The sequence below is a fragment of the Mytilinidion resinicola genome, assembly GCF_010093595.1.
Source record: "Mytilinidion resinicola strain CBS 304.34 unplaced genomic scaffold BDZ99scaffold_12, whole genome shotgun sequence".
Taxonomy (NCBI): Eukaryota; Fungi; Ascomycota; class Dothideomycetes; order Mytilinidiales; family Mytilinidiaceae; genus Mytilinidion; species Mytilinidion resinicola.
Genome location: NW_022985448.1, coordinates 1,151,002 through 1,174,084, shown reverse-complemented (window position 1 = coordinate 1,174,084; position 23,083 = coordinate 1,151,002). Strand labels below are relative to the sequence as shown.

The 23,083-nt window shown below is 31.7% G+C and overlaps 1 protein-coding gene across 1 annotated transcript; it reads right to left on the bottom strand.

Annotated features, from left to right (window-relative positions):
- Nucleotides 1-5,314: 5,314 nt before the first annotated feature.
- BDZ99DRAFT_391174 (uncharacterized protein) lies at nt 5,315-5,518 on the bottom strand (the record flags this gene model as incomplete). The annotated part of the gene is made up of 1 exon (XM_033715713.1): nt 5,315-5,518. A coding segment is annotated over one exon (204 nt), but the record flags the coding sequence as incomplete, so codon positions are not given.
- Nucleotides 5,519-23,083: the final 17,565 nt, after the last annotated feature.

Below are 23,083 nucleotides of genomic sequence, written 5' to 3'. Positions count from 1 at the left end.
AACAGGTAAAGGTTGCGATAAGGTAAGCTTACCCTATTAATGCCTACCAACTACTTATATATTAAAAAGATGGTTTTCTACTATCTTAAACGTATTAAACTAATGTTTTTAAAACTTCTATATAGGATAAAGCCGCCCTATAAAGAATAGACTAATTAACTGTAAAAGTATTAGAGTTTAAGGCTCCTATATACTCTAAGCGGGATGCCTAAGTTCTGTAAGGGAAACTAGTAAACGGCCAGATTTTTAGCACTTTTAGCTAATTAGAGCGTAAAGCTATTTAGAATAAGCTATAGTCTATTAATTGCCTAATCCTAACTCTTTTTACCTTTTTTAAAGATTAGAGATACCTTAGTAACTGCGCTAATTGCTTAAAATAGTTAGTAAAGCCAATACGCGGATAAATACTTACTAGGGTATTAGATTATAGTTTTAAGAACGCGAACCTAGAAAGCGGCTATTATATTCTTAAAGTTGTATAATCTGCTTTTACTATTAGGCCCGGATGCTCTAAGTACTGTCTAGACTAGGGTAAGCGGATATTATAGCTTTATGCGATGCAATGCTATATATAAATACCCGCCCCTATAAAAAAAAAGGCAAAGAACTTATTAGCAAAAATAGAATACTATTAAGCGGACGAGAGCGTTCTTTATAATTATGCTGTTCTTGCTCGCCGAGTAGGGTTTAAGTTTTAGCAGATTAATAACTTAATAAATATATTGTCGGATAGAGAACTTACACGGAAAATATTGCTTTTAGCTCGGAAACCTAGCTATTATAAATATAATAATGCCGAATTTAAAGCTTATATAGATAAAATAGTCTAAATATTTATAACAGCTTTAAAACTGCCAACTAAGAAACTAAAACTAAAACCCGCTCTCGTTTCTAATAATCCCGAAGCAGCTAGAAAGCAGTATAGATATCCTGGCCAGGATGCCTATAAATAGAATAAGGAATTTCTTTTTATAATAAATATGCAGGATAATAGTAATAAGAAATATAGTAAAAAGATTATATTATTCTTTATATATTAGTTAGTATACTTTGCTTTTTTTAGTAAACCTATAGGCCTGTCTACTAAAGATAATTCTATTCTAATAGCTTAATATACTGTATTTTTATTATCTTTAGGGGTGAAAATAGAGGGAATAGAGCAAACTTAGCAGGAAAATTTGCAGAAAAAAAGGTTAAAGCAAAAGGTTTTAGAATAAGAGGTGCTGCAGTAAAAAATTCTATAGATCCTAGAGCAAGAGGTTTTAAAGTAAAAGGTGCTGCAGTAAAAAATCCTACAGGTTCTAGAGTAAAAGGTTCTAGAGCAAGAGGTACTATAGTAAAAAATCCTATAGGTTCTAGAGTAAGAAGTTTTAGAGTAAAAAGTGCCGCAGTAAAAAATTTTATAGGTTCTAGAGTAAAAGGTCCTAGATTAAAATATATTAAAGTATAAGAGATTAATAGAGCAGAAGAAGCTGTAAGAAAAGGAGAGCTTATTTAAAAAGGAATTTTCGGGAGATAACTTAGGGGAAGAAAGGGAACCGGCCGAGTAAACGCCTCTATCTACCTATATTAAGTTTAAGGTATATAAATAAATAGGTAAAAAAATAGTTTAGAAAATATTTTAAGTTCTTAATATAGATCCCTTTAACCTATTTAAAGTTAAGCAGGTAGCGGCGAATTATATAAGAAATAGGGTAAGGCTTTTTAATAGTTACCTAAGCCTATTAACACCCGGAAATTGTTTTAAAATAGTAACCGTCCAGGGATTTAATACTATCTACCTGCTTTAAGAAAAGGAAATAATTAATATTAGTAAGGATCTCGAAAACTTTATCCCTAGGCTAATATTAGAGGAAGAAAAGAAATTAGCGGAGGAGAAATTAGCAGAGCAGAAGAGGATAAAGGAAGAGAATAGGTTAGCGGAGAAAAGGTTAGCAGAGGTAAGGTTAGCGGAGGAGAGGTTAGCAGAGGAGAAGTTAGCGGAGGAGAGGTTAGCAGAGGAGAGGTTAGCGGAAGAAAAGAGATTAGCAAAGAAGAAATTAGCAGAGCAGATAGAGGAAGAGAATAGGTTAAAAAAGAAAAGGTTAGCGGAAGAAAGATTAGCAGAGTAGGAAAAGTTGTTCTATATAGAGAGCTTGCAGGAAAAGCAGAAAATACCTTAAGATTTAGAGCAAGCTTAAAAGCGCAATATATAGCTTAATATAGATAATATTATACTTAGTAACAACCTAATAAATTTCTTTCCCGCGGATATACCTAGTAGTTAACCTACCGAGCCTAAAAACTATTACAGAGAAAGAACATATATTTTTAACTTCGACCCGGAGATACTAATACTAGAGATGCCTTATTTTATACTAAAAAAGCCTTATTTAATACTAAAGCCTTATTCTACCTATATTAGCTTTATAGTATATAAAGAAATAAGTTAGAAGGTATCTTAGGTTCTTAATATTAATCCCTCTAAGCTATCTAAGGTTAAGTAAGCAGCAATATATTATATAAGAAATCGGACAAGGCTCTTTAATTATTATCTAAGCCTATTAACTGCGCAAAACTGTTTTGCGATAGTAATATTACAGGGATATAATTCCATCTTCCTAATATAAGAAGATAAGGAGATTAATATTAGCAAGGAACTTGAGAATTCTATTCCTAAACCAGTTCTTAGGCCTATACAGAAACGCTATTAGAAAGCAAAATAGGAAGTCGATATTAATAAACCTATTCCCGGCGGAGAACCTATCTAGAAACGAGTTTGCCAGTTGCCCCCACCTAAAAAAACAAAGCAGGTTAATAGAACACGGTATAAGTTCTTATAAAGACTACAGCGAAAAATCGCACAGGTATAGAGTTTCTACAGGGCCGGCCTCTTATCGTATTATAATTATACTAGAATAAGATAGACGCTATTTTATAGTTTTAATCCCTCCGGTAAAGTATATAAAAAGTAGGTAAGGCTGGTGCCCTTTAATACTAACCTAAACTTATTTACCGCGATTATTATTTAGGGCAACAACTGCCTAAAAATATAAAATAGATATAGAAGCTTAATCCTAGTTTTTAAAACAAAGTCTACTAAAATAGAAGCGCAGAAAACAAATTAAAATAGCTAAGTTAAGTAATAAAGAAAGGATTATAAAGACTTATAACGTCCCACCCTATATAGCGCAAGACCCCCCGTGCCGCAAGAAGAATATATTTTAGGTATCTCGCTCTCTCCCTCGCGATTTAATTAAGTTGTAATTAGTCTATTATTATTCTTTAGATATTTCTCCCTGCAAAGCTAGTATACAGCTAAAAAATTACAACCTTTTTAATTATACTATCGATTATTCCTTTTAGAGAATTTAGATTAGTATTAGCTTTACACCTCTACCGCACTATAACTATCTCCTAAATTTTATATTTCGGAGTATTAAAACAATAGCTCTATAACAGGAGAAGATACCTTAAAGGCTTAAGGCAATCTAATATTTTACTAGGAACGTTTAGTATTATACTAGCAACTAAAGATTAGATTATAATTAGCAGTTTTATACTAGTAACTTAGGGTTATAATTAGAACTTTTATACTAGTAACTAAGGGTTATAATTAGAATTCTATACCTTATAAGGCGTACTAGAATAGGCCTTAATTATAAGTTAGGAAACTTATATATACCTGGGTAGTCGCGCAAAAGAAATTATACTTTTAATTTAGAAACGGGCAGAAATTTTAAAGCTTTCTAAATAACAATACTTCCTTTTTAATATAGCTAGCTAGTATTACGTGCCGCGTATAGGAGAACCTATAGCTAAAGTAAAAGCTAAGTATATTAACTATAGATTCCACCTAACTTCTCTAGGTTAGCTATACAGCTTTAGTAACAGAAATCCCTTATAATAAAGGCCCTAGACCTACCACCGAGAACGCTCTTATTATAGTCTAGAGATACCTACACAAAATCTCCTATCTCGTATAAGGGTTTTATAATAAAATAGCAGCCTCTATTAAGTTGTATAATACCTTAGCTAAAAAGGCTTAATATTATAAGCAGTTTTTAATCCCGGAATATAACTATGTTCTATATATATATAAAGAGGAGATTTAGGCAATAAAAAAGAAATCTAAGGCTCGCAGTAAGGAAGCGTATAAGGGGAGAGAGTTAGAATGCCTAAATAATAGATTTGTTCCGGCACAGGGGGTTTTCCGCCACGCAGGGGGGGATGTTAAAGCTAGAGTTTAAGCTAAATTCACACGATTTATATATAATTATAGGAAATATTAATATATACACAGATTCTAATTTGTTTAAAGTTAATATACCCCTTATATTTTGCGGCACGGTGGGTTTTGCGTAACTTAGGGACGGATATTACCTACTTACACCGTATAGTAACCGTTTCTGTCCGTATACAACCCTAAGAGTTGCTTATTAAAGTTATAGGCGCCGACGTTTAAGAAAATATTAGCAAAAATTAAGCTACTTTCTAATTATTTTCTTTAATACTATAAGACCTAAGTATATGCATTATTATTATATATATTCCAAATACTCGAATTTAACAGAAATTTATAAAATAGATAAGAAGAGAAGATAATAAAATACTAGAGGTTCCCGCCGGTAAGGAACTAGAGCTATCGACTCCGCCACCTAAGTAGTAAGTTATATCCCTAGTTTATAAACCAATAGGCTCTAATTATAAAATAGCGCAGAAGTTAATATATTATAGCAGATAGGGATGTATTAGGATGTTGAAACTCGATTTATTAGGGGATAGCTATAATCGCTCTTCTGCGTATTTATTATACTAGCGCTTATATAAAACTTTAATTATATCCTCTAATCTATATCTAGAAAAGGGGTTGTAGAGCTATATATATAGCTTCTTCTTAGTTAGGAAGTTACTACCCCTAGCAGTATATATCTCTAGCTTCGCAATCTAATTATTTTGTTATAGACTTGCTCCTAGTATTTTTATGCTCTTTTTATATTTTCTAGAGCAGCTAGCTATAGTATATAAAAAGGCTTAGGTTTAGAATTATAAAAAATCTAGTAATAGTTATTATTACTATAGCTGTTATAGACTAATATCCGCTTCTTGCAGTATAAATATTAACTAATATTATAAAGAGACTAGTAGCAGAGTTTATTAGGGCCGCACTATTAAAAGTTAGTTTAGTTACGCATAGGTTGTATAATAAATGCGCGAATATAAAGAGCTTCTGCCTTAGCTATATAAAATTATCTTAGTAAGTCTACTAGAGTAGACTAATTCCTAGCACTCCTAGAAAATAATATACGGCGCCTATTACTAGTAGGAAAACATTTTACACAGCTCTTAAAACTGTCTGGCCAGTATAGGTTTTACCCGCGGCTGCTTCTATTATACTAGAATAACTAATTAAAGTAAATATACTAGAAAAGACTATATACCCCGCCAGGAGTATATATATAGATATAAAGGCGAGAATATTATATATCCGAGGAATATTATTAAGCTGTAAAAGCATATTTATATACCGGGTGTTGCCTGGCTCGCTATAGAAACGGCGCCTAAGTATTGTAAAAGAGTAATATAAAAAGCTTCTTAAAGCTATTTTTCCGTATATAACTTGCTAAGGTCCAGGACTTACTTTATAGAAAGAGCGGGCTGGTTTAAAACGCTATAGGTACCCTAAAATGTACTTAGACGGCCTTAAATTATATAGACACTAGATATAAGCGTTCTAGGGGAAAAAAAGCGGCGCTTCTATATATAATTTAGTTAGCTATCTTCTAGCAGTATTATAACTCTGTTTAGTAAAGTAGCTCTCCCGCTTTAATTAACTCTTCTTAGCTTTTTCATCTAAATTAATTAATTATTTAAGTTATTATAGTTCCGAGATAAACTACTTACCGATATTAGGAGCCTCCAGTATCTCTAATAGCGTCGAATAACCACGTACTAAGTTGCCTGCTGTAATAAGATTATTATTTCGTGAAGTAGCGCAATTTGAAATTTAGGGGACTAAAATTCTTAGAAAATCTCTTCTCTACTAATAACCACGGCTTATAATTACATGTTAAATTACACTAATAAGCATAAATATTAAATATAGTTTAGTATCTATATTAAGATAATAATAAACAAAGCTACTGGTTTTACTAATTATATAACTATATAAGATTATTTAGGAGCTTAATATAGTGTACTAGTAAAGAAGTAACTTATTTACTTTATTAAGACTAATCCAAGTAACGCCGAAGTATAGCAAAGCACCTAATTGCTTAAATAAAAAGTATTCCATCTATTATTTTAACGTTTCTACTAATTATACAGTATTTAGTTAATTCTTCTTAGGGATTTCCGCCTTTAATTAGTACTGCTTTAGAGGAATTATAGCCTCTAGGTCTAGGGAAGGGCGTTAAATCCGCTAACTTGCCTTCTAGTACTTAACTTACTTTCTGCAACGCTTTCCAACTTTAGTTTCCATCTACAACGCGTGATATAGTCTGCCTAAGTTATAGAAGTAGGTCTATTCTAATTCTTAACAAGGTTTCGGGTATAAGTATCTATAATTTCAGATTATAAGAGAAACAGCTATAGCGTAAGAAGTAAGTTACTTAATCTAATTATTTATATATACTTCTAATAGGTTGGTAAAAGAAAGTAAAAAGCGGGGCTCCCTGTCTAGGAGCCGTTTTAATATATCTACGGTTGGTAATACTAAACTGGAGCCTCGTAGCATATTAATAGGTTTTTAAATTAAATCTCAGTAAGTATTAAGAGACTAAATACAAAGTTGGTTATAATATTACTTTTATAAAATAATTAATTAAGTTAGTTAATTAATTACAGGATATATTAAATATTAAGATATTTAAAGATAATAAAAATGTCGCCGAAGCTCGTTAATAATAATGCTTTATAATCTTGCTAAACTATAAAGGAAGTTCGTGATAATAATACTTCTAATTAGAATATAACTCGATCTTACTATAGGCTAATACCCGGGCTAAGTATGCTATTATAGCGATGTACTATGCGCTTTTTAAACAGTTTACAGGGAGTAAAAGCTAAGTAGAATAAGCAATTAGACAGGTTCTAATTACTAATTACTAACGCTGCATCTACCTGTTATTATAGAGAATATTAGATTGTAGTTAAAGCCTCGGAATAGGCTTACTACCACGTATTAGCACTTAGATCTAAACTTAGTAATTAACTAGAGCGCTAAGCCTATTAATCGATACTTATACGCCTTTCTAAGTTCTAAGTTAGTTGCTATCTTCTAAAATCTCTTGCTTATAGCTAGAGCTACTAAAGGAGCCAATATATTACTATTTCTTATTTCTTATCTTTCTATCGTCTTAAATTATATAAACTTTAAATTAACCCCGATAATATTAAGTATAAATAGACTTTTACTAGGAAATAAGCCGTTAAAAGGAAGGGGTTTAGCGCTAGAAGCCTACTAAGTTACACCGAGAGCCTTCTAGACTTATAATTTGCTTAACACGCCTATAAAATACAAGCTCCTACTTAGTTCTGCTATTTATAGACAATAAGGCTAGCAAGTATACCTAAAAGAGGAACTTAACGGTGCTAAGCTAACGCGCCGTATGCGCACTTATACCTTATAAGTATGCTCTTATAAACGAAGAAAACGTGTTTTTATTAGAGTTTATACTAGGAATACTTATACTTATAGCACTATTTACGTAAAAGTATAGACTAGTTTAGAGTGCTAAATATAGCAACCTAAAAATATAGCTGTAAATAGCGGACGTTGTAAAGCAGGTGTAGAAGTAGTATTATAATATTAAAGCTTAAAGATAACACAGGAGCTAGTGTTAGCAAAAATTGCAATAAAAGAGGCACTTATCGGGTAATAATCCAGAAGAAGTATTAAAGTGCTAATTACAATATATAAAGCTAGTTTAGTAGTGGCAAAAAAGTCGAGGTAGAATTTATAGTATGCCTGATATACACGTTATATTAGATATAAAAAGGTTGAAAAGAATTATAAGCTTACTTAAATATAACTAGCTATAGTCCGATTAACAACTAAAATATAACAAAACTAGATCGAAAATAAGAGTTACGCTATACTGCAAGAAAATATAGGTTGTAAAAGATATATAACTGTATCTAATCTAACGTAGCTTTCTTCCTTTTTAAGCTTTCTACTAAGAAAGATATACTATAGCCAATCTAAAGATGTAATTATAACTGCTTAAGCTTAGACTTTTTTATCTAGTATAAGGGATATAGATATATAAATAGCCCGTAGGTAAAGGTAGCTATATAACTACTAATATAATTACTAAAACTAACTAGATCTATAAATTAGCAATATTCCCCTTGCTTTAAGCAGAACGGATATTAACCGGCCGATATAATAATCCCGCGAATTAACGTAAGTCTACAGTAATTTAGTAGTGCTTCTAGGTGTTATAAGCTGTAGTAATACTAACCTAAGCTAGATATAATCTATAGAGAATATTTAAAGCAGAAGTAAGCCTTTACTAAGGTAAGTGCAGAAGGCACCCTGTAATATTCCAGGAGATATAAGCTAAGCTCGACCCTATTTTAAACTCCTGCAGAACAGTTTCCCTATAGGCACTGTAATAGTAGAAAAAGGTAAACCTTTATATAAGCAGCTATATTCTCTAGCTTTTTGCGAATAAAAGGCACTGCGCAACCTGCCTAGAGGCATTACGGTATATCTAATTAAGTTATAATTGGATACTAAGCTATAGTTATAGCTATTTTATTCTGCTGGCAGTATTTAAAAAGGTGGGATTTTAGAGCAGTTCTATTATAATTCTTTAGCTTAATATGTCTACTAAGAACTAAGTTATCTTACTTAAATAGCTGCTTTCTATACTAAGAACAGCGGCCCTTAATATTAGGTTTCGCATCCGGGTAGAATAGCTTATAAGGTACTGTTTATACTAATTCTATAAGAGGCTAAAGTGCCTTATAGATGGAACCGCTACTCCTTATACTAAAAATAGCAATAGCTTATCGCCGAATAGGGTTATATATAAGTTAACTGCGAACTGCTTCGGATATAATGAAATTGCAGTTTAATATTACTGCCGGGCGCCGGAATTCGGTCTAATTCTTCGGTAGTATAAAAGTCCTTATTCTAATCTGCTTTAATATAAGGATATTTAAGATTTAAGCGCTATATTCTCTTCCTAGAAGGATAGTATTAGATCCGTTATTATTTTAGCTTCCTATAAGGAAGATTAATTAAAGTATAAGTATATAACCTGCTAGAGCACTTATATTTATATTCTCTTATAACCCTTTTATAAGTTCTATTATTATTATAAACCTAATTAATTATAGTGTGCTTATATTAACCGCGTTGTATAAGACTTATAATTATATTTTCTAGCGCGCCTGCTCTTATAAATACTCTAGTTAAGAGATTTCCGGTAGGGCAAGCCTTTTAAAATATAGGAATTTCGCCTATTTCCTGTTTATACTAAAATATAGTAAGTCTTCCAGATGCCTATTCTTAAATTTAGACTAAATCCAGAGGTTCGGTTATGCTATTAAGGACACTATCAGCAATAGTATATGCTAAGAAAAGCGTAACTGGACAAATATAACGCTCGGCCGGGTTATCTAGAAGTAGTATTAGAAATCTAATTTAATTAAGTTTAACTTTGTCTTTAAGAAGGTGTTCTCGCTCACTCTTTCCACTATTTCGAGCCGGGGTGCTAAGTATTTCAACGAGTTATATATAATAGTAAAAAGAAGCAATAGCTATAGTTATCCCGAGTCCGTATTAAGGTAATATCCCGATAATACAGTCCCTTACTAAAAGCACTTATTAGCAGAGCGAGTTATATATACAAAATTATCGCGAATACTATTTAGAGCCGGAATTAAGGGTGCTTATAAACGTGGTTATCTCGAGCCTAAAGAAAAGTAAATAAATCTATAATAGAGGACCTATATAAACAAGGATTAAAGGGCCGGCATTTTTAAATAAAAGGTTCTAACGAAAGTAATAGATAGGGAAATATAGGATTACTGTCTATTATTATAGTCTCTTAATTAGAAGAGTATATATCTAAGTAGAAAGGGATAAATAAGTAAGGTATATTATTCGACGTTAGTAACAAGGTTTTATAACCGCAGGCGTCTGTTAGTACTCACGTTTTAGAGGCAATTCGCGCCTGGTAAATTCCATTATAGGCACCTCTTTCTAGCCTAATAGCCGATTCTAGAAGCACTGTTTAGTAAGCTAGGGTCTAGAACTATAGAAGCTAGAAACAGGATCTTAAAAGCAATACATGCGCCTACTATTTTATAATTTACGTTAAGGAATTGCTTATAACCTAATTATATAAGGCTTAATATTTAATAAAGTCTAAAATAGAATTAGATAGAAACTTAAAGATAACGAGTTTCCTATAGTCTTTTATGCACTGCATAACCATCTAATTAATTAATTAATTAAGTTAGTTACTATAGCGTGTATTAAAGAGATTTCACCGGTTTATTATTTAAGTTAAGTTAATTAAGTAAGGTTAACCTACGTGCTTTTTATATTAATATTTGTTAGTATATAACCTAAATATAGAATCCTGTATTTACAGGTTAAAACTCGGGATTATATTATTATATAGTCTAGTAAGAAAAAGTCTTTAGAAGTTAATAAGATAATATACTATACGTAATTACTATATTTTTAAGAAAAGTACTTCTTATAGAACTAAAATAAATAAATTTCTATATAATATTTCCAATTTTTCAGATAGCTAGTAATTTTAACTGCTGCCTACACTTTAGTCTTATAAATTACGCAGTTATATAAGTTGTGCTTAACAGTGCGCCCAAGGTTAAGGTAGGAGATAAGCTGGGCGAAACGGTGGAGGCCGCAGCTAGTGGGCAATTAAAAGTGCTCTCTAGGCATAGGTAGCTGCCAACTACGGCCTTAAAATTGGCAATACTTTTAAGATTTCCAAAGCCAGGGTACTAGATCTCGCTTAAAAGTTCAATAGAATTGCCAGCAACGCTGCACTTATTATTGCTTAATAATTAAATTAGTTAAGAGGTTAAAACTTATAAGTAGCGACTTATATAAAGAAGCGGCAATATAAGCCTAAATCTATAGCAATAGAATTAATACTATTAAATAGTTAGATATTAATTAGAACAATAAATCTCTAATAATTAACCTATCTATATTATTTAGTTTAGTGCAACCTGTTAAGCTCGAGACCGTATTATTATACTATATCTAATTGTTTCCGTTATATAAATAAGTCTAAAAGTATTAGTTATAGTTTAATAGCGGATGTTCTGTATACTTACAACTAGCGTGTTAGCAACTTTTAGTTAATTCCCTTTAATCCTAAGTAAAAAGGTAGGTTCAACAGTAACTGTAAAACCTGTTAAAGCGGAAAGAAAAAGCTAGGCGAAATATATAGCTAATAGATTAGGTCCGAAACTTAGTATTATAAGTAGTAAAGGAGTTTATATAAATAGCTATAGTAAGGAGCGTCGCTTTTTAGGTCTATAAAGCTAAGTTATAGTAATAGGAAGCCTATATACTCCTAATTATAATATATCTATAAAACCGAATTAGGTCCACCTAAAAAAGTAGAGCACCGAAGTTTTTCTATAAAAGCTAGGTCTATATAATAGCGGACTAAACTAGACCGTAATAGAACTAGCAGGGGTATTCTAATACAACGTTTAGCTTCTAATACCCCCTTTTACCTTTATTAAGAAACTCGACTTACTTTTTAATAAGTTGTATAAGAAATTTATTAGGTTTAGTAGTTTTATTTAAGAAAAGTTATATATAGATCGCATATAAAGATATATAATAATAAGGCAAAAGAAAAATAAAGCAACGCAGTAAAAAAATAAGTAAAATATATTAGCAAGCATTAACACGCAGATAGGGGCCTATTATTTTCTCCTTCTTTTTCCATTACTATATAACACATTTCGCTGTCCAATATTACTAGTCTTAATATTTATATCTTCCCCTTCTTTAAGCTCTATAACTCTTGTTAAATTCTTAACTAGTATATTCTTTAATACTTTCCAATTATCTAAACTATTTATATTAGCTTCCTGGGCTATAGCCCTTAAATTTTAATTTTCTTTCCCTAAGTCTTGCTTTTCTTTTTTTAAAAGTTGGATTCTCTTATTTAAATATTATACTTATTATTAAAATAAGTTGAAATACGAAGCCTACTATTATTCTAGTTGCTTTTTTATAAACTCCGCTTCCTCTAATATATCTTATCGGGATTATTTCTCCTAATTAAGGGCTTGTTTTGTCTTCTTAAGGACGTCGCGTGTGTTAGAAAGAAGTTGTCGCGTGTTGGCATACTTAGTAGTCTTTCTAGCAAGTACTCTCTAGGCCTTATAAAGTCGTACGCTTATACTAGAAAAATAGGCGGCAAAGTTATTAAAGGCTTTCGGAAAACTATATTTAAGAGATTTAGCTATTTATATAATATTAAAGGATGCTTATAAAAAGGCGCCGATGTATTTATTTACTTATTTAATATCTTGCTATAGATAGGTGTTCTATATAGAGTTAGCGAAATAGATTAAATATATTAGAGCCGTACTTACTAGAGTAGCTAAAAGAATAGGTCTATAACAGTTTATACTAGAAGGAGCGTTTAATAGAAACTAGTTATATACTTAAGTAGTACTTTAAAGGGAGTTTATTTAAAAGGGATTTATTTATGCCGGAGTAATATAAAAGAAAGCGCTGTTTATTTAAATAGTTCCGGCCTTAAAAGGAATATATAATATAGCTTATAAGAAATCTAATAAAATATATTAAAAACAGGGAATATATTATAGTGCGGTAATACTAACGCTAATTAGAGTGGCTAGTTTCTAATTAGAAATACAGTTATATGCAGTTATCTAAGCAACTAGAGGTGCTGTTAGATTAGTGTTAATCCCTAGATTAGCGCTCGCTAAGTAAGCCTCGCCGCATATATGCAGATTTAGCTACCAGTTTATAAGCTTCTAACTTATAGCTTTAATTAGTATATACACGCTAGCTGTGCCACTAGAAGCGCTTTATAGCGCCTTCTAATATTATAGGCCTTTTATTTAGAAATTTCTATCTTCTAAACGCAATATTTAAAAGTTATTTACTCTAAAAAGAGCCAGTTTATAAACTTCTAAGAATTAATTTATACCCCGCAGAGATAATATACCTAAGTTATAGTCCTAACTAATTTTCTAACTTTAATTTCTTTCTAGAGTTAGCTTAAACAAATAAGCCCGGTATTATAGCAGACTAGTTTAGCAACTCTATATTTAAATTTCAGCTTCTAGATATTACACTATTATCTAAGCAGCTTCTAGATATAATACTAATTTCTAAGCCGGATAGTAAAGCTATCTTAGTGGACTTAGCTATTATAATAATACTTTAAGAAATTAAAAGGGCAGTTAGTAAAACTCGGGAGAAGCTTAATATTTAATAGTAAAAACTTAAAACTTAGCAAGGAAAGCTTAATACTCTGCAGGAGAATATTAATACTCTAAAAGAGAACGTTGCTACTATTAAAAGGAAGTAAGTTTATCTAAACTACAGTTGCGTCCAACGCTTACTATAGCCTGTAGCACTTATAATAACATTAGGTACAGTATTAGCAGAGCGTGTACAAGACTATCTAATAAAATTACAGGCAACTCTCTAACGTTAATAACTATATTACAAATTAAAGGAACTGGGCGTTGGATTTTAAGAAAAGTATTAGCAATAGTATAAACAGGCTGCTGGAGTCTGTATAGCCTAATAATTAATAGAAAAAGCTATAACTTTATTAGAAAGGTAGTGCAATAATTAATAAATCTTATATTACTATTAATCTATACCTATTTTATAAGCTGGTACTTAATATCTTGCGGAGGCTTAGCGGAAATCCCCTAGTACTCCAGCCAGCCCTTGCCCGCAAGCCTTTTATTTTCGCTAAACTTATCCTGCGCCCTTTATATTATAAGAACGGTGTTAAGCCTAATACCTAGTAAAGTAATTTTAGTATACTAAAGTTTTCTAAAGTACTTAATCTTGCGCTTTAAATCTCTATTTTCCTTTTTAAGTTTCCTCTCTAAAAGTTTTTTCTCCCGTTTAAGCTTGCGTTTAGCTTTATTTTCCCGCTTAATATCCTTTGCGCATTTTCTTCTTTCGAAATCGTCCAGAGCTTAGAAGAGAGAGATAATAGCCGGGTTATTATTTACTAAAAACAATATCTTATCTAACTAATAAATATCTAAATTATAGAATTTTATAAGCGCTGTAATTACCCTATAGTATAAATATAATAGGACAGCAGAGAAGCATATTCTTATACTAGTTAGAAAGGGCGGCACTGTTAACGTAAGCGTTGTAGTTAGTTTCGGCTCTACGTAACGCGGAGGTCTATGCCTTGCTGGTCGAGCCTATAACTAGGGTCCGGCGGCAAAGATACTACTTAGACGAGTGTAATTCTAGTAAAAGCATGTTTCGGTCCCTATTAGAAATAGCCACGGAGAAACCCAGGTATAGAGACCCTATTTATCTGCGCTAACTCTACTACAGCGCATGCTATATAGCCGTTATTCTAAACAGAATAATTATATTACAGTTTCCGTTGGAAAATATACTGTAATCGCCTCTGCTATATAATAAGTAGTAGCAACTAGGGTTATAGTTGGTTTAGGCTAATACTGTGCCGCGCGGGTTCTTAGCTTATATATTGCGGCGGTTAAACTAATTACGGAAGTAAGGCGGCAATACCTAATACCTACGCCAATTATAGGGAACTTGCTTCGGTCCCTGTTAAAAATAGTTAAGGCTAGTAACAAGTTAGAACTAACCTTAGGAAGGTTTACAACTTTTAGTTTAAATATTCTTATTATGCCGCAAACTGTCGCCGGCTTCTCCCGCCGTAATTATATAATCTTTAAGTAATACGGGTAAGCTGCTTACAGACGTTAATTACTATCGCTAATACTTCCTAGATATAGAATATAATTAGTTTATAATTAGCATCCCGCTCCAGCCGCTATATATAGCCCTAGCGTATATTCCTAGCTATAAGCGCTACGGATATAACTTCTGCTAGCGGACCTGTCCGCAAAATACTCTATTATCCGACCGGCATCCGTGATCCGCTGTGCTATATTTACTATGCACGTTTGGAAATAACTAAGAATATACCTCTAAGTTATAGAAGCTATCGCTTAAAGGAAAAGTACTTGCGGCCTAGAGTCTAAGGTGCTATAATCGAGCGAAATCTAAAGTATTTAAATACTACTTAGATTAGAACCCACCTTTTACTATAAAAAACTAAGCGGCCTATTAATATCTAACTTTAAACCTGAAAATTAAAGCACTGTAGCTTTATATATCTTTATAGGGTAAAATACGCTAATAGCGGGCTAAGTCTAAGGAAAAGAAGAGATAGGTAAGGAATAATATTATTAGACTACCGGACCAGCACTAGTCCGAATTCTAAGTAGTAAGCAACCTATTCTTTATTATTGTCTTTTAGCTTATTCCTAGATTTGCTAGGTATAGAATTTAAGGAGATAAAGCGATAGGAATTATATACGGTTAGATATATTGTTTTATTTATATATTAGGAAGGTATTGCTATATTTAAAAAATAGAAGCGCGATGCGGTGGGCTTTTATATTATAATATTATTTGCGGACGTAGAAAGCGGTTCCGTCCGGTCTTGGGAATAAGCCTATATAGGCAGTAAAAAGTGCTAAAATATAATATAGAGTTATTATAAACACTAGACTTTATATAGTAGAGTATACCCTGCTACCTATAATACTTTTTCCTATATTTACGAATAAGATTATAATATCGCCTGCTAGTAATAACCCTATAAATAATAGCCGAACTACACCTTATATTAGTAGTATATCTAAGGCGTTTTATAGGGCAAGCCTAAGAGCGCCAGGGCATATAAAATCAACACCGGTACTTAGCACTATAAGCAAAACCAGTTAGGTATCTGCGATGCCTGCGCCTTTAAAGCCATCTAAACCAGCCGAATCCTGCGTTCTAATTAACTAGAAGATCTAGTTCCTCTAAAGAAAAAACGCGCAACTTAAGCAAAAACGCAATTATTATATATAACTAACAGGGGCCGGCACTACTTTTAAGCATAATATTAATTATTATATAGAGCAACTAAAGAATACAGTATTAGTATTTAAGTAAGCCTAAAAATAACTTAGCGAGGAGTATAATTCCAATATATAGGGTACTTTTAGATATAGTCCGGGATATTAAGATTAAGGTTTAAATTATTACAGAGGCTTAGCTTTATATCGCCCTAAATACTACAGGTATTTTATATATATAGCAATAGTTACTAAAATAGAAATATTAAAATAGAAATAGGATAGGAACAGATTTTAAATAAAAAGTTTAGGACCGTCTAAGGCCGGATTATATCCAGCTTTACGTTTTTTTAGTACTTTTATATATCTGCAACCGATATATATATAATATTCCAGCCTAACTATTCTATATCCAATTTAATTAGTCCAGGTCGCTCCTTTTTCTCTACGCATAAAGTAATAGCACTTATTTATTTCACTAATAGAGGTTAAAAACGGTTAAAAAATTTATTATTATTTACTAATAGCTAATAAGCTTATTATAACACTATTTAATAAGACGCTAAACTACACAGGCTAAAGAAATTAATTCCTAAACTATCTTATTTTACGCTGCTTTCTATCAGGCCCTTCCTTAATATGCTCCTCTCTCTTGCGTTTTTTATAGTTAGCTCGGCTAAAATTTATATTTAAGCCTTAAGAATTAATAAGTCTATTAATTAAAAATAGGGAACTGCTAATATAACGGGCTTTATATCCTGCCTATTTTAAAGTTATATTAATCCTAGCTTTTATCTTAAATTAAATCCTCTTACAGAACATACCTAGATCTAATATTAACTAATCCGGCTTACTATCTATAGGTTAGCCGTCTAATAGAAACCTTATAGAGCTGTTTTTTAGTTGCTAAAAAAGGGTCTAGAATAGCACGCTCTTGCGAGATAGGCGATAGTAAATATATCCGGCACCTTAGTAATAATTATTAGATCTAGTAGGCATCGATTCTAATTTAAAGTAGAACCGGGTTGCCGTTAGATACTGCGCTGCTGCTTTAATCTCTAGCGTGTCCCTAAGTTGCTTTTGTATATTTGCCGTAATATCTTCTATTTTTAATATATTATCCAGTGCCGGCTCGGCTCCTTTAAATTTAACATCGAATCTAAAATACTGTTCTCTTGAATTTACCGGGTGCCGGTTGCAAAATTCCTACTAAATCTTTTTTCCACTAATTAACTATATAAATATGCTATAGAGGCGAGGGAACAAGCTCCACGTCTAGGCCCTTTTTAGGCTAATTAGTCCTGTAATATCTTAACTCTTAGATAAACCTATACTAAGAGATATAATAAAATCAGGCTTATTAATTATCGACTATATTACTAGTATCTCCTAAAGCGCAAGCTCAACAGGATTGTTCTTCTATTGGCCACCGTCTTTAATAGGCCCTACGCCAGGTACCTAAAAGGGAGTAAAGAACCTAAATAAAATATTAGCAATCCCGTTTTATATCTAACAGCACTAATCTTACTATAGAGCTGCTGTTGCCCCTCTTACCCTTTAAAAATATTAGCTCTGTTTATAGTAGAAACAAATAGGGAAATTTATATTTCCTAGAGAGGGATTTTTTAGTTAGTTAGTTTTATTACTTAATACCCTAGTATTATAGTGTTAATACTAACTAAAATTCCGTTTTATTATTAGACTTACTATAATCTTTAGTACGGGTGCCAGCACTAATATAGTTTATAAAGATATATAGTAAAGTTCTATAGGACGTAATTATAGGTAGGCCTATTTTAATCCTATAAGCTAACGCGTGGGATGTTTCTAAAATACTTGTTTTTTCGCTAAATACTTCCTTTAGAACGCGTTTAATATTTAACACTAAATAAACGCCCCGGAGATATAATAGAATAAGTTAATAAAGCTAGAAGATTAAAGGAATATAGTAGGATAACCGTAGGGTAAAAGCTTTTATAGCAAACTTCTTAAAGACTAATATAGCGGTTTTAATAGACTAACCCTTAAAAAATATACCTAATATAATAAGAGAACCTTAAATAGTTAGAAACATTTAATTACTGCTTCTATAAAACTTGCCTAAGCTGGCTCCGTATATAATATTAACGTTTTCTTAAATTAGAAAGAAGAGTCTGTCCTGTAACAGCTTTAGTGCCTGTAAAGGGCCTCTCCCTCGGATACCCCCGCTGTTAATGCTAAAAACCACCACGCCAGCTATATCCGGCTTTATTCTAAAGCTTAGATCTGTTAAAGTTACACTATAGAGGAAATAAAACCGCACTTAGTAAATCTAATAATTGTTTTTATTCCTAAATATCCTTACGCAAGTTTTACAGATAAAATGCCTATAAGGCAGGATAAAGTCGGGCGTTCTCTGCAGATATATTAAGTAAGTATAGTTAGTATATATTACTTTCTATAGTGCTTTAAATATTCTAGTATTTAACCTATAAATATCTGCAACAGCGAGGTCTCTTAAAATATATTTTAGGAAGTAGTTAACAAAATTATCTTTAATTAACTAAATAAAGTGGCTGGGTTTAATTTCCTAGCCCTTACTATTTTAAGAGCGTATAGCTTTAATATAAGCATTGTTATACAGAACTTCGAAAACATGCTAAGGCCCGAATACTGTCTGCTATTAGTAGCCTTAAACTTAGAAGTAGACGTATTGCCTACTATAGGTACCTAGAGGGTAATTATTAAGCAGAAAGCTAGATATAATTATAGGTGTACTAAAGCTAATAAGATCTTTAGTTAATTTAACTAGATTTAGAAACCTAGAAAGGTGCTCGGCTAAATTAGCCGATATAGGGTTTTAAGATCTTATAATACTAATAAAGTTAAATAGCTTATTACTAGCCCTAGCAAAGTAGGTATAAGCTTCTGTAAAGAAAGCCGCTAGATATATAGCAGAGAATTAAGCCCGCAGCTCTAGCCTTTTTCTTTAAGATTTTTCTAATAGGTTTATAAGATATTCTCTTAACCTTCTATTATATTTACCCTAAGAAGTATAGATTAGGACCTTAAATAACTAATATCGCAGTAAAAACCGACTAGGAGTTTGTGCTTCTATTAAATTCTGGATATTTTTCTTTATTATAGTCTCTGCCCGACTTATAGCAACCTTAGATTCTACTATAATAAGTAGTTATAGAGGAGTAAAGCTTAGGATAGTTAAAAACAGGCTTCTTTTAAACTATATAACTAGGCGTTAAACTAAAGGCTTAATACCTCCGTAATTAGCTGTAAAAATATAGAAAATATTAGCAATTAGCGCTAAGAGATATAAGTAGATATAATTGGCTAAGTTATTTAACTTTACTGTGGATTTTTCTACTATTCGCGGCAGTATCCGGGTGGCAACGCTGTAACACGCATTGCTTATAAGTAGCTTCCCGCCTTTAATTTGGAATAGAAGAACCCTATCTGTAATAAATACTAGCAACTCCGTATTAATAGACGAGAAGTTATAATAAAGGTGTAAATTACTACAGGGCTTTTTACTCTTAGAATTTTATAGTTTAATACCTAGGGCAAGCTTATCTAGAGCCTTTAATTTTATTATACTCCTAATAAGTATAATAAAAATAGGATACTGCTTATCCGGGTTTAGTAGAAGGGTTACTAGACGTTGGAGGACAGAAGTCTTAGAAAGAATAGTTTTGTATTTCTAAACCTAGATACCTAGCTAATAGCTGTATTTATAAGACTTTATATTAAGTGCTTTTATTAAAAAGTATAAACTCTAAACAGAACTATATAGTAGGTAGAATAGGTGCACTTTTAGGCTTTTTTTTTTTAGCGGGTTTTATTTTTAGGCTTTAAGGTTATAACCTTTTTAAGCGGTCTCTAAAGGTAAGCCCTTATAAGCTAAAAGTATATTACTTAGTAATAACTTATACCTAAGAAATTTAAATAAATATAGGATTTAGAGAATTGCTAAAGCATCTAATATTGCTAAAGTATGTTAGTAAAACGAGCGATTATCCTAGTAGATAAAGGAACACGCAGATATATAGGGTCTTTTTAGACTTTAATCCTATATATAGTTACTATAGCAAATATTAATCCTCTAGGTACTAATCTTAGTATATAAGTATAACTGCGACCTCTAGCATCTATTTAAGGTAAATATGCGCTCCTAGCTTAAAAGAGCCGGCTCCTACTATACGCCACTTATATTACTACTATTATATAAGAAATAATAACTTTAAAGGGGAAAGAAGTTCTATTACTTTGCCTATAAATATAGTACTGCCTATAGTACTAGAATTATCTGCCGCTCTATACTTGCTAACACCGGTTACTAGAAAATATTATAAGCAACTTTATACGGAATAATAATCTCTACCGTTTTATTCTAAATAAAGAGGTTTATTTATACTATTAAAATGTTATTACAACAGCAGGAAAGGCGCTGGCTTAAAAAACTGCGCCGGGTCCGTTTTATACTCTATAGCATCTTTAAAAAAAGACTAGATAAGCAGTTATATAGAAGGTGTTCTAAGGTTTAGGATCTTATATATAATAGTAGAGAGTTCGGAAAGCCTTATAAATTTAGGTCGCAGTGTTTTTATAACCTTTCCGAACTAAAGTATAGTACTTAGATTAAATTTATTAAACCTATACCTGTTAGAAATGTTTTAAAAGCCTTTATAAATATAAATATATACTTATTTATATATATCGGCTTACTAAGGCTCTTTCTATACTCCGGAAATATATTAGCGAGATCTAGTTAAGGAGGTAAGATTTAATCTCCAGGAAAAAGTAGCAGCAGAAATAGATCGGTCTTATTATATCCCTTAAAAAACTAAGCAATTTTCTTGCCTTTAAGCAGATTTGCAGTTAGACTTTTTTCGTTTAGATTGCTCACCCCTTAATTAAGATTTAACCTTTTCTTAGCGCTTTACTAGAGCTGGCCAGCTATTGCCTTATTTATTCCTTAAAAAATTCGCTTCCTAATAATATTTTCTGCAGTTTTATAACTATAAAGGCAGCCTTTAGCAGCAGCTATTAAATTTTTATACTTACTACGGGCTTTCCTTTCTATAAGCTTTCTTTCTCTTTCTACTGCTATAGAGTTCTTAAACGTTTTATCCAAAAAATATAATTCCTATTTTTTTTAAGCGAGCCTAAGGTGATTTTTACCTATTTGCCGATTAATATTAAGCTAAAGAAATACTATAGTAAAATTATCGATCGGTAATTCCGGAAGAAAGGTATTTTCTATTAAAATTTGCTTTAGCGTCTAGAAAACTTCCGCGGATCTAATTTAGAAAGCATACTAAATTACTTTTAAGCATTTCTTATAAAAAAGGTCGGCTGGTCTTTTAAGGCAAAGCTAGTTTATATAAGGAAGTCTCTTCTTTAAAGCGCTTATCTTGCTTATAAATGCTTTGTTTTCTTACAGGTCCGGTAATAGTAATAAGGAGTTCTCTAGAATACGGGGCCGACTAGCGTTTAAGTATTGTAAGTAGGGAATTTCATCTCGCTTCCTTTTCCTAGGGTTAAAGCCTAGATAGTAAAGAAAGGTATTACTCTGCGGTGTGTTCTTATAGCTTTCTATAATTAATTAGAGGTAGTATAACCTTAGGTTCCTAAAAAAAATATCTTTAACAGGAATATCTAAAACTATTGCTTTAGCGTTATAGTATATTATTGTTCCGTAATTAGTAAGGTCTCTATTCCTATAAGGGTAGAGTTCTTTAGCATGCTATTACTACTTTTTTTCTTATAACCCGCCTAGTTTTTTATCTATTGCTTTCTTTAGATATATTGCCTATATTTTCCTATTAAAGATGTTTTTACTAATAGTAGTAATAGTTTGCTTATAAATATCGACCACGGCTAAGCTTTAGTAAAGGTTAAGCACGTACAGTAGAACGAGAAATCTTATATTACTTAGGTCTTCGCGTTTAATAAGATTTTTAATGCCTAGCTCGTCTGCCGGAAGCTTTAGAATACTTGCTATGCTAGGTAGCAATTTACTAAGAATAGCAAAGACTAGAATATTATTTAGCTAGTAATCCTTACTAGACTTTAGCAGCAGACAGTTAAAATAATAGGTAAGTTCTTCTTTCTTTTTATATATCGTATTTTAATACGGTAGGAAATAGTTACTTCCGGCAGTAGTAGCAATATTAATATAATACTTAAAGTCGGAAAATTCCCCTATCGAAGTATTGGGCTTAGTAGGCACCGGTAGTAAAATAGTATCGTTATTATTATTATCCGTTTTATTGTTATTATTAATAACTACGAACTCTATAGGAGCTGCTTTTTAGTCCGACTTAGTACTTAGTAGCTTTATAGTAGTAGGTAATATATCTAGTATAGTCTGTTTAAGTATAGTTAATATCTGCTTTATAGTTATAAGCTTATATTTCGGTATTATAGTTGCGGCTAATATCTAGTCTACTAAGGGGTTCTCTAATATTTGCTTTATAAGTATATCTTTTTAGGTTATAAATACCTAGTATATAAGGGATATCTACTGTATTACTATTAGGTTTAGAGTTAGAATTATAGATATCTGCTCCGAGTTATACTCTAAGTTATACCCCGGTTTTAGCTTTAGTTTAATAATATTACAGATAGCAGGGCTATTCTATAGGGCGTTCTCCTCTATTTTTCGATCTTTTAAGTTGTAATATTGTTAAATATTAGTAAGTAAACTTTCCAGAGCCTGCTCTAAACCTTCTAAAAAACGTGGATCCGCATTAAAAGGTAATAAACTTAGCGTTTATATAACTTCCTAAAAGATATAAGTAATACGTTAAGGAATATAGTAGGGTCTATTACTAAAAGTTGTTGGAAATTCCTGGTCTATTCCTTTATAGAGTTGGTAAGTTTTAGGAAAGATTTCCGCTTCTAGTTTTATAGAAGCAGAAGTGTATAGCTACCTTACTATTCTTATAAGCTATTTATTTTGTTTTAATTCGGCCTTAAAAGTATA